Source organism: Haliotis asinina, chromosome 9 (genome assembly GCF_037392515.1).
Source record: "Haliotis asinina isolate JCU_RB_2024 chromosome 9, JCU_Hal_asi_v2, whole genome shotgun sequence".
Classification (NCBI taxonomy): Eukaryota; Metazoa; Mollusca; class Gastropoda; order Lepetellida; family Haliotidae; genus Haliotis; species Haliotis asinina.
Genome location: NC_090288.1, coordinates 6,463,060 through 6,476,440, shown reverse-complemented (window position 1 = coordinate 6,476,440; position 13,381 = coordinate 6,463,060). Strand labels below are relative to the sequence as shown.

General features: G+C 38.7%; 1 protein-coding gene across 1 annotated transcript; it reads right to left on the bottom strand.

Annotated features, from left to right (window-relative positions):
- Positions 1-4,332: 4,332 nt before the first annotated feature.
- On the bottom strand, positions 4,333-12,148 carry LOC137296523 (uncharacterized). Its single transcript, XM_067828324.1, has 5 exons — positions 12,124-12,148; positions 7,641-7,812; positions 6,062-6,207; positions 5,302-5,440; positions 4,333-4,843 (listed from the first exon to the last, which is right to left on the bottom strand). Exons 1-5 carry the CDS (start codon positions 12,146-12,148, stop codon positions 4,333-4,335), a joined length of 993 nt encoding a protein of 330 aa, XP_067684425.1.
- Positions 12,149-13,381: the final 1,233 nt, after the last annotated feature.

The window sequence follows — 13,381 nt, the reverse complement described above, 5'->3', positions numbered from 1 at the left end:
ATATATACAGCAAAGTTGTAATTGTTTCACTACAGTTATAGGACAAAGAGAGTTAGGTCAATGTCCTATTAAAACATGTGCTAAAAGCGCTCTATGTCGCCTTCGTAAACACCGAGGACAGAGCCCTATGTAGACGCATGTTTGGAACTGTGTTAATACTACCATCGTAACATTAGTTCAAGGTAGGCCAAGGTGTTCGTTGTAAATATAATGTTGCTTTACTTAGGCGGAGTAACGACAAAAACCATCACATAAAGTGAGAAATATTTAAACAGGGTTCCGAACTCAACTGATGTGTTAAGAAAGAAAGTCACTTTAAGCATTCATGAGATTTGGTGAGTTTGTAATGTCAGTAGAAAAAGAGTACACATTTATTTCAGACATATTTACTTTGAAGTTTTAAAGAGCAAGCTTCGAGCCAATATTTGAAAGTGAACACGTGTATTCCTCTCTTCAAAGTAACTGTTCATTGGACAAACAGAGAAAAGAAGTTTAAAGGATGTTAGAAAGTGTCTTGGCTTCACTTTTTATATGAACAATAAGTTTCAAATACTGTAAGAAAGTGACATGATACATTAATGGCGAATAGGTAAACTTTTCAACTTGTTTTATTCGTTCTATCCGCGTTGAGTACATTTTGGAAAATTGAGGAAAATCTCTGATTATTAATTACAAAAACCAATGTCGATTATACGAATCCAACTCTGTTACAAGTATCTGTATGTTATGATCTGTTATATAATCATACTTCTAATGATGTCTTGCACCGGGTGTTTTAGAAACCTGGCTAGCTATTCTCGAAACGTTCGTAGCGCTACGAACTTCTTAAGCCCATTCTTAACACATTAGCTACGATCAAAGTTAAGAATTCTTAGGGCTACGAACGCTTCGAGAATAAGGGCCCTGAGTTTATCCTCCCCAACCGAATGCGTAAAATTTGTTATTATTATGCTAAGATTTGTATAGTGCCGATGTCCAATTCAACTGGCTCAAAGGTACTTTAAGTTATTCTTGATCAATGGATGTCCATCACAACGGCACATGGTATTTTCAATCTCAGCTCCCTGGGAATTATACAACTCTTGCCGTCTACTTGGCGCACCAAATTGATGTGGCTTTCCCATCCTTACGATTTTCCCATTCACATCTGGGTGAACTAGGACACAGTACATTGTCCAAGTTTACTGCACGGTGCTGTACCAGAAACTAGGACACAGTACATTGTCCAAGTTTACTGCACGCTGCTGTACCAGAAACTAGGACACAGTACATTGTCCAAGTTTACTGCACGCTGCTGTACCAGAAACTAGGACACAGTACATTGTCCAAGTTTACTGCACGCTGCTGTACCTGCAACTAGGTGACTGCGCGTATTCATGTGGCCACCATCTGGTCATCTACAAACAGATTCGTAGGTTCTTTGAAGTGCATAGGGTTGTGTGCTGTACACAATGGGTTGTGACAACACTGAAAGTTGATCCTGTCCCGACACCTCCAAGCTTGCTGGATCACTAGTCTGGCGCTTTAACCAGCTCGCCCACCACGCCCCCAAAGTGAGTAGATGAGCTGGTAAACGACTTAGCAATTAGGTGAGAAAGTGTGATTGAGCGAGAAGTTGAGTTACTACGAAACTATACGAATATGTGAGATAGCTGATGCCTAAGTGTGAAGATGAGTTATTAAGTGAGTTATTAGGCAGTTAATTAAATAGGTGAATAGGTGAGTTAATGGACGACTAAGTGACGAGGTGGTTTTCAGGTGACTAGGTATGTAAGTGAGACACTAACTGCCTTTTTTAAATATTCCTATTCATTTCAGTCAGGTATACTAAGATTAGGAGAGCACATTTCCGTGTTACATAAACAGAGTCTGGGTGTGCACAGTTCAAGCAGGTAACTACATGGGTTACTGGCACAATTTAAAGTTGGTTGTACAATTACAACAAAAAGTTACTGATGATTTCAAAAAGTAAGACATTGGTATACAAAGTCAGTGGGTGCAAAACTCCATCGACAAACTCTGAGAATTATCAAGGTGTCCGGTATAGTTATACCTCACAGCATAGAGTTATTTACAAAAGGTAAAAACATAAACATACAAGATCAACGAGTGCACTCCTGTAGCAACATACATTATGGGACAAAGGCGAGATTGGAGCTGGTCGTACCACTGCAGCAAAAAGTTGCTAATAACCTGAAAGATAAAAAGGTTGCCACGCCTAGTGATTTAGCAAAGACTTTGGCTAGTAGTAATAGTAATAGATAAGTGAGTAGGTGAGAGAATTATTTCTGAGTGGGTAGGTGAGTCTGCAAGTGAATATGATGAGTTGGTAAGTAGCAGGTATGTATGTGGAATGGTGAATGAGTTAACTAGCACCTTACATTTTCATTTTAATATTAGGGAATTTATATATACCCATACACATAAGAAACACAAGTTGTTTTACCCAAATAGGAAACAAACTCGGACCTAAATGGATACGGGTTTTTGGCATTGTAAAGCCTGATTGTGTAATCAATATATTTTGTTTTTGTTTTAATTTCTCGTGAAATCCAACAACGTGCACCAATTGTCACCATCATTAGTGTACATGAGACTGCACATACATTAGGTCTATTACACTTTGTTCAACAATGCCACGCTTAACTCAGATTTGAAAGAAACCAGGCTATCAGACGTTCGGAAGCTGGACTATATGCCCAAAAATGGTACCCGTCATTTCGACGTAAACAGAACCACGATTAACTGTCACCGGTATCGATACAACGCTTCCAAAGCCACAGATGACCTTCACTGGAGCGATCGTCCAGGGTCACAACCTCTCAAGCAGATCGGCACATTACCGGTCAACGCCAGCGAGATGTGTCCTTGTCAACCCTTTTACCATTCTTGGTAGACAATGAAATCTCTCACTCACCCTGACATTTCTTGACTTTAATATTAAAAATTACAAACATAACTGTTTTATACTTGACGTGCGTTACTTTGGTGTGTGAGTATATTTTTTTTCATTATAACCTGAGCATTTTCATGAGTTATTTTGATTATCCCGAAAAAAATATATATACATCAACTGCGTGTGTCATCACAGCGTATTCTGCTGTGGCCTGAGAATTTGATGTAATTCCAGTGAGTATCATATGTACTCCCGGTGCATTCTGGGCGTGATCTGTTGTCACCTCAATGTCTCTCAGTTTAATCTCATTGTGTATCAGGAATAAGCCAGTTTCTCATTCCCAAAATAACCCCACATACACACAATAGTTTGACAGTTTGTTTTATTACAAAAGTTTAACATACAATCTATTTACATCAATGCAGATTACATACAAGCTTCTGCGATTTAGCCGATGTAAGCTTACATAGTACAAAATTTACAAACAAGAGTGGCGTCTACAGACTGGAATGTGTTACATGAAAGTAATGGATTCCGGATTATCACAAATAATTTCTGATATGGCATATCCATGGTGATGGTAGACATTATATAAACGGATCACTGAAATACCCTTTGTGTATACGTGTAAACATGTCCAGTCTGAACCGGCAGGGAGGTCAAGTGTCCGGATAGACGAGGGTCTGCATGAATCAAGTTGAACTGATCATTTGAAATGTTTGTCTGCTTTCCCGACTCATCGAGTGGACTAATGAGAAAGGAATCGCAGGTCAATATGTTGAGAAAACATCAACTCCAGATTAACCTATCCAATGCAACACAGACGTGAACAAAGATTAACCGAACAACTGAAACAGGAAGTGTCTACATTCATAATGAAACTGGATAATGTGGTCAGTGGAGGTTACAACAATTGTTCCCAGCGTGACGGCTTTGGCATGATCATTCATGAACAGCGTCACCTTTAGGGGAGCCAGACCCTTAAAATAAGTATCAGTGCGTCCTTATATGTAAACAAAAGCGAAATTAATTACATCATCATGTCATGGACAGTTGTAATTCGTCACCGGCATGTGAGTCATAGTGTTGAGTCTCAAGCATTATAACAGTGGTTTCTGTGTGAATACACTATGTACTTGTGATCTGTTCTTATATTTTCATTTGTTCAATATAAAGTGTCAATTCCGTGATTGCAAGTTCAATTCCCTTACTGAAACTGGCACTGTTTGATTAAAAGTGCCATTGTGTGATTGTTGTGTCATTGTTTGATAAGAGTTGTGTCATTGCCTCATTTAAGCTATTGATGCTTGATCTGAGGTGTGATTGGTTAATTAATAGTGTAACTGCTTGACTGGATTCGACATAACGTGATTAGAAGTGTCACTGCTTAATTGTAATTATCATTGATCAGAGTTGTCTTTGCTTCATTACAGATTTTATTGCTCGATCAGCAGTAAAGATGTCACCAAGGATATGACAAGTCCTAAGCATACTGCAACAGACTCTCCAGCGTTAGTTATCTTCTCGTCATCTGCATCATCATCCGAATGACGTCTTGATTTCATTCCCACCTTCAGCCCCAGCTTCTCATCATCCTTCAAGAATGGTGGCAGAGTTTTGAGGATCTGTTCAGGGACTTTGTCCCCAGAGAGTTCAGGAACCTTGTCTTTTGGTTCGCGTGTGGTGTCCACAGATGATTTGGCCGTAGCTGTGTAAGATGGGGAGTGTTTTTGGTATGGTGACACGCCCAGCAAGGTGGCCGTTTCCTCTGATGTTCGAAGAGGTCTGTTTGTGGTGACATCTCCTGTAGATGTTATTGAGGAGTTGCTGTCTGAGCATGTGTTGGGCACAAATGACAGGATGAAATCGGCGTGGAGGTTGGCTTGTTGCTCGCCACAGTTCTCCTTCACGGACGTCCGTTGACACTCAGCAAGGATGTTGAAGAACCTGTCAGACACACAAAAAAGCTTAGCATATAGGTGAGGATGTTGAAATGTAAGAAATCAATACACTTAATGTTTGACAAGGTTTCATTTAAGGTATGTTGTATCCATTCCATTCAAACCAAAGACCACATGTCATTTCGAAAAGGCATTAAATAATCAACAACAACATTCTGCACGAACTGCCGGTTGGAAACTTCATTTTCTCATCACAACGGGTACAATGTGGGAATCCCACTTCCGGTGTCCCCTGCCGTGATAAAAAGGGAGAAAAAACAGATTCCTTCATGCTTTAGTAAGACAGATCTTTAATCCATAATTGCACTATTTAACTATTTTGCTTCACATGTGAATTTTAGAGCAAACTGTAGTATGTTCCTGTTATCGGTTGACTATTCAGCACCCTTTTCTTGGTGACATTGTTGTATACTGATGCCTTTGTGATGTATAGGCTACACGCACCTGCACTGCACAATGAACAAGGCGGAGACATTACGGGGAGTCTCGGCCATCCCTTTCTTTATCATCTCCTTGGCTGAGTTCTTGCAGTTGGAGTCCCTCGTCATCTCTCTGTTCAGGCAATCTGCAGACCCTTCAATTACTAAAACAAAGACGATTGAAGATTAATGCGTCTTTCTTTAATCCTTTTGTTTATTCCTAAAAAAATCCTGGTTAGAAGTGGTCTAATATAACCACACCAGAAAGCCTGGGTACCGATCCCGTAATCGCCTTTAATTCATATACAATGGGCATTTAAGAAAACCAGGGCACTCATCTTCCACCTCGCCCTTACAATGTAAGCAAACTCTCTCACTTAAAACAGTACCATCATACCGGCCAGTCTTAACTCGAATCGGAGCGACACCAGATATATAATTACCTATAGCGGATCCTGTATCTAATTATAAGGTAGGTAACTTGTTGCCGCGCGTTTGGACAACCGAACCACCCAAGAGGTGCTCGTATGGTTATCTGTTGACTGACTGGGCCCTAGTAATATACCTACATAATGTAATGATATTGCATAACCGCCCCGTATGACAATCATCGCTTCTTGAAGGCCTCTTCTGACCGCGTTTTCGCGGAGTATGTCTTACATGCACTAATGAAATAAGGATATGTATATCTTGTGTCAGTTTGTTATTGAAAATATATTTCATTAAAATATCATCTAGTAATAAAATGGTTGATAATCCGTTGACCAAATGACAGATATACGTACAATCAATATTTCCACATAGATTTGGGACACTTGTGCGCACGCGTTCAGGATTGATGATCTGAAGTAACACTTCCGCTTCCTGTGCGTTTTCACATTGTCGCTGCAGATTGTCAATGCATGAAAGGAAACGGGTCATGTGACCTCCCCTGAAATACAGAAGAGCGATGGGGTTACAAAGACGGACAGACAGACAGACAGATTGTCTATTTAAGTTTCATCTCAAAATAAAAATGGATTCAGTAAAAAAAGTGATAAAAGTTAAGCGAGTCCTATATGGGGTAACATGGACACATGGATAAATATATTGTATAGAACGATGTTGGATATGTTACATGAACATGCACAGCTAATCGTTCAGACCAGTCTCAAATAAAGCTGAATTAGGTACCACATGCCTACGCCTTTGCTTACATATAAGATGTACGCTTAGAGAGGATAAAATGGCAGATGTGGGTAGTAACATAGCATAACGTAGGGATGGATATGATATGTCTTTTAATTCCACCTGTATCTTTACGATAGAAACAAACTCTCTCATTAAAAAACAAAACCATCGTACCGGCCAGTCTCAACCCGAATCGGAGCGACACCAGATCTAAAATTAGCTATAGGGGATCCTGCATCTAATTATAAGGTAGGTAACTGTGCGTTTTGCAGTAGGGAAACAAATAGGGAAAATTGATTTTTAGTTTACGATTGAAACAAGTGGGAGATATATGGATATGTGGATATGAGAATGAATCTTTTGATAATGCATCATTACTTGTACCTCCTTATGACACAGTTGTTTGTACAGTAATCCCGCCTGAAACATTATTAGTGTATGACGTAAATTTTATATGTGTTCGAGATTCATGTTCAAACAAAACAAACGACTAGAAACAAACACTAACAACTGTGTAATGCAAATAATAGTCAAAATTAACGGTATGTAGTGATTACCGACGTTCTTTACAACTTTCAAACTCAAGAATGACACCCCATGCACGTGTTGGGGGATGTCTGCCTTTGAAGAGTTTATTCACGCACATAATTCCTAACTAAATTAAAAGTTAAGGTTCCCCTCCGTTGCCAAAGAGTATATATAAAATGTGTTTGGAGAGTCAACGCCAGACAAACAATAATATTGCGAAATTACATGTCACTCCGTATCATTGACAGGTTCATTAAAATGATAGATTACTATAGTCCACAGGTTCACATTGAAGATATATTGATTGCAAATAGGTCGTCAAGAGACACAGATAAGTTTAAAAACTCAAAATATCAACAAAACACCCTTAAATATAAAAAGCAGCATTAATCAATCACTTTAGGCTATTTGCGAACACTGTGCATCATGACATACTGTCATATATGATGGATCGGATTCTTATATTGTACTCTAATGATTTACAAAAGTTTGTTACTGCCGCTATTATTAATATAAAAAATGTCCTGTTGCAGTGAGAGAGAATGAATTCGGATGGTATGGAAAAGACATTTAGACCGGCAACATTCTCTGGTCATGTAAACTATTCAGACTGGCTTACTCTAGGCAATATTCTCTGATCATGTAAACATATTTTGACCGGCTTACTCTTGGCAATATTCTCTGATCATATGATAGTCCAAAGGCATGGATCTTGCAAACTGAGCGGGCTGACCCTTAGTGACCCCTGATGCCAAGTCCGAGAAACATCCCATAGCCTTTTTAATGATATCCTTTGGGCATTCGCTTGTAGAATCACTCGCCGGTTGAGACAGTGCACCTGGAAGACACAATATTCAATAACCTTTAGTCTCTTCTTAAAAAAATACATCTCCAACAATTAGATTCATTTCGACATGTGACATGTATAATTAGGTGTATAAGTACATACAGAAAATCGATTGTACTGTGATCATGATCTATTAGGCGAATGCCATGGGGGAACATCACTTTTTTGTACTTTCTCACTTGATATTAAACAGGTGCCTTGAGACTAACCGCATGATGTTCAATATCTGAATTCTCTTCTAGGTCCAGTTCGACTCATAATTAGTACATTTTAGTTTACACAGATCGACACTAGACTCCTGACGGGGAAATGTAACACTGAAATACATCAGACCATGAGGTACCCGTAAGCTCTGTTCGGTTTCAATCACATTACACATACCAATATCAAATATAATACCAATACACCGGCCCTCTTTATTAGCGTATATCGATGTTCGTGCAGTTGATCACGGGATTGGCAGGTCCAGTCTCGATTATTTACAGACCGACGCCATATAGATAGAATAATGTTGAGTGCTGGCATAAAACTAAATTCACTCACACACTATATTAATATCAAATTGGTTTTCATGTGTGTAGCCACTGTAATGTGTTGAGTGCCAATACGGTTGTCTCCTGTCTTAATGGAGGCAGAAGTGTTTCAAGTCCGGGAAGACATTGGTATGTCATGCAGACAACGATGGCAAACACGGATACGTATGACCAGTATGCCCAATCATGGTCATGTCAAATCTGTCAACCAGACAGGAAGTGAAGAGTCCCTCTTTTCTCTCATGAGACGGAAATGACAGTTTCCAGCGACAGTTGTTTTTGAAAATACAGTATTTCTCAAAAACGTGTGATTTTTCCCTCTCTTTCTTGCCCAGATGTGAACGAAGCTCCTCAGCGGTTTGGTAACTGTTTGCCCAGGAATCAATATGCCACCTCTTCAAATAATCATGAAAAAATCAAATATTGTTACCTTAAACATAGAATATGAAGAGAGCGTGAGAGTCTCGCCTGTTTCTAAGAGTGACGTCATACCTGAATACAGCTACAGCAATGACCAAACAGGTACCCCATGTAATGTATTACGAAACAAAATAAATGTACATGATGAAGGCCGAGAGACCGAAAGCCCGAGACCATGTATATTTATATGATCATTTGAAATCCCCTGTGAAAATACTCATGCATAATATCAGGGTTACTCAAAAGAAGTATTTTTATTCAGTAGAACCGATATTGTTAGTGTCAAGATACTTGCATTTCCAATGCATTAAATGAATGTATAATCAAAACACTGAAATGCAAGATAAAGATCAATCATCTCCTGGATTATACTCTTATGTCTCCAAGAATATACAATGTCATGAAACTTGCGTGTATATTACGTGGTATGTAAGATTTCGACATTGTATTTATATGTTTTCGTACATGGATCTCACATGGTATCTGTGAAACAGTGGCTTTAATGACATTTAGTTCACACATATGTTTGACAACACGCGAAGCTCTGTGAACATAATATTAAAAAATAGAAAGAATTAAATATGTTGGCTTAAACTAAGAGAGCAATACCTTCAGCCGGATATTAGGCGAGCTTCGAATGTTATCTGTGGGATATGTGTGTGATTTGTTACAGGAGTGTTTGCTGTCAATACTAAGATATTACATTGTGAATACCATAGGAAATAGGGTGAGAATATTGATGTTTGTTCTCCTTTGTTCTGCATATTCATCATAGTTGAATCTTCTGAAGCAAACAGGTACTCACAATACGCGGCACAACATTTGGTGCATGCCATTTCCCTTGAGAATAACTAACAGGTTTAAACGCGATGTATTTGTTACCAATCGTAGTCATCTCTCATACACACAATCACAAAGGAAGCGTCATCCACTATTTTTGTGATCTGCTACTTTGGTAGCTATCATAACGAGATCTATGCCTGTCATTGACATCATTGGTTTGATTATGTTTGGCAACTAAACGGGTGATGACGTTGTAAGGACGACCCATTGGCCTTGCAATGGCCCTGCATGACATGCCCGCATTTTTCATGCCTATCACCTGCCATCTCTCAGCGGTAGTTATCTTTCTCCTCACCATGACTGATTTTCTAACTCTAGAGTGAAAGGAGAATGTCACAACAGACCGGTGAAACCAAGTGTGTGAAACTTGATTTTCAAGATTCATGTGGTAGGGAAATGGAGTTGCACATGCAGAACGTTTTCCTTGTCATATCTTGACAATCTTAGATTCAAGAATCTATGTCAGGCTAATTCAGTCATAAACATTTATAGTTTGGATTTCTGATCTTCAGTGGTGAAATCAAGACACTATGAAAATAGTGGCGCTTAACTTTTGTGCATATGTATATTTATCTCAACTCATCACCAATATTTTCAGGTCTTGAAATATACCTGAATATTACCTTACAAGTACATTGTACAGATGTTTGACATCATTAACTGACATAGTAATTTTGTATTGTCAGTTATCAAAAGCAACTCATGAGTGCTTACATGACACCCGCACAACTCTATACAGTATGTGAAATGTATCTCTGGAGGAATGTTTTTACAAATGTCTTATACATATCTGGCGTCTAGAATAGCCTTATTTTGCTCTTGTTGTTGTTATTGTTGAACGATGCTTAATTAATCTGATAAAAATATTTATACGTTTGGGACCCTGACACCTATTCAAAGTGTAAAGATTGAATAAAAGGTTTAAATAAACCTTGACCGCACCCAACCATCCCCACTTTGAAAGGAACAGTGAAACTAATGTGTCCACTTCCACCGAAATGTGTAGTCAAAGATTTACATAGGGCTTAAAGTAATGGCTGGAACTGACATAAATATCGAGACATCCATATCGAGATAAAAACATATTTCCACATAATGTACAATATATCTATCAAGGTCGTCGCTGCTTCAATTTGAACATATTGTGTTCATATGTATATATGTACATGTATGTATACCAATATTCAACTGTTTTGACATTTTAGCCATGAATACTGTCATACACATTGTCATCAAGACATGTGGATCAAGTTCTACATGACGGATATTTCGGTATGGTCATACAGTGTCAAAACATCGGGTGTTCAGAATATTTGCATTGTTCCAAGTGTAACGTCATTTTCGTACATGACGTCAAGTGTGTTAGGCCATCTTGACGTTATCTCTGACTAACTTCAACAACGACGTTGAACCCTTGCGTTTGCATCATCATGAACTCAAATTGGCACTACCTTCCAACAAACAACAGAACGATTCACACGTTGTTTACGTCTTAGCGGTGCTAACGTGATAAGTAAACACACATCATTCCATGAATAAACATCATTGGTAGTTTTCTCATAGCATGTTAATTGTCAGTGGCCGACGGAAATATACACGTATATTCATTTTTATCGTAGTCATGGTACCTTGTGCATTTGAATCTCGAGAGAAATATTTTCAAAAACGACTATTCTCAAATTACTTTCGAAGAGCCAGAGCCGTCTTGTAAACAAAATTTCTGTGAAGGGAATCCACTTATGTCTACAGCTAAATCCTTTGTACTGTAAGACAATGCAAGAGTTATTTGTATAAGCTACATACATTGATTTGCTATACGATCTACTACGCAGAGCGTCCCTTTAATCCAAGACCTTCTTCAGACTCTTTGCTGAACCCAAGAAATTATGACAGTCACGTCGGAGCCGATTTGTGGTGTTTGAAGACCGTGTTGACTGTTTGGTCAGCTCAGTTAATATTGACATTGTTTGTCAACAAGCGGCGTGTCTAACTGCCCTCTAGCAACTACAATGGGGTCTTGAGGACGTGAGGGACGAACAATTAACGCAAGGTCATTGTCAACGTAATGATGAGAAACACAGCGGTGACCTTGGACGAAATTGGTCAAGTTCCGAGGACTCGTATCACGATAGCAAACACGGGTCTTTACTAGTTTTGTGTAATCGTTAATAGCACTGAGTTGTCCAGAACATCAGCAGCGTATATGAAGTATGATCAAGAGATAGCGGAGAAGTGTTTATAGTTGAGGGCGATATTTGGAGTTTGTACAGCTATTTTCGTCTGATGGTCTGCGTACACCGTATGTTAGCAGACTTTATATTTGATCAGCATGCGTAGGTATCATTTGTCATAACATTCATAATTAGGACAGACGCAATCAAGATGCTAAACGAAACTTTTCTGGCATACATAGGACGTTATTATTGGTATGTAATTCAAAATAGAATCGTTTATGTGACAAGCATATTTAGATGAATGCAATACATGTTCACAGGACGTACTTTACCTTTGTATGCGCTGTGATGTGCCATTAAGGCAGGATATGCTATAGACGGAATCTAACCATTTTCTCTGATTTTTGTAGTGATTTCTTATGATTGAGTAAACAGTATTTTATTTTAAATCAGATGGCTCTATTGGTGCAGTGGACGGAATCTGTCAGTCGTGAGGAATGTGGGTAGTTCGAATCTCGGGGAAAATATGTTTTTTCAAGTCATGACTTTTGGGAAACAAGGAAAGGATCGTTTGCTGTGTCTGTATTCTGTGCCTTCGGCAGGTGTTGAGCATGTAATAGGCAAAAGTAAAACGCAACTGCAGACACATACACGTGCATTCACATGCAATGTAAGTGTTATAATTTTATTAAGCTCACTTCACTTCGCCTCGCCTCACCTCACCTCACCTCACCTCACCTCACCTCACCTCACATCACCTCACATCACCTCACCTCACATCACCTCACATCACATCACATCAACTCAACTCAACTCACATCAACTCACATCAACTCACATCAACTCACCTCACCTCACCTCACCTCACCTCACCTCACCTCAACTCAACTCAACTCAACTCAACTCAACTCAACTCAACTCAACTCAACTCAACTCAACTCAACTCAACTCACCTCAACTCAACTCAACTCAACTCAACTTAACTCAACTCAACTTAGCTCAATACAACTAACATGTCATCACCTCACCTTACCTCAAACGTCATCATATCACGTCGAATTGTTACCAGAACAGAATCTAGCTTTCCAAGATGCATGTATGATCAGAATCAACGTTTTGGTGTCAATGATGCAATGTTACGATATTTCTATCGGCTCCCTACTATATGATAAGTTCAAATTTAGCAGTGTTTAGACTGTGGTTCTAGTTTCATTTATGCATTGGTGTAGCTTCAAAAATCAAAGAAACACACATTACACATTTTAATGGGTAGCAAGGTCAATGACGTTCAATTTTGTGTTTGTTTTCTTTTGTTTTTGTTAGAGTTTCACCCTTTGCAAATTTAATTCTAACTCTATCTTCATGGAACAACATATTTTCGTACCAAATTAGCTAACCACAATTGCAAACTGTTGCTGGAATGAGTGAGCAATAAGTAAAATCCAATTTAACAATAGTTTTTTTTTTCAAATTGAAATTACATAAAATATACATTTTTATATACTTTCTGCTGCATTTCTCTGATGGGGTTAACAAGCCTTGTTGTGTAATTTTAGTGAATACTTCATTTTGGCGTTCCATTCCTGAATC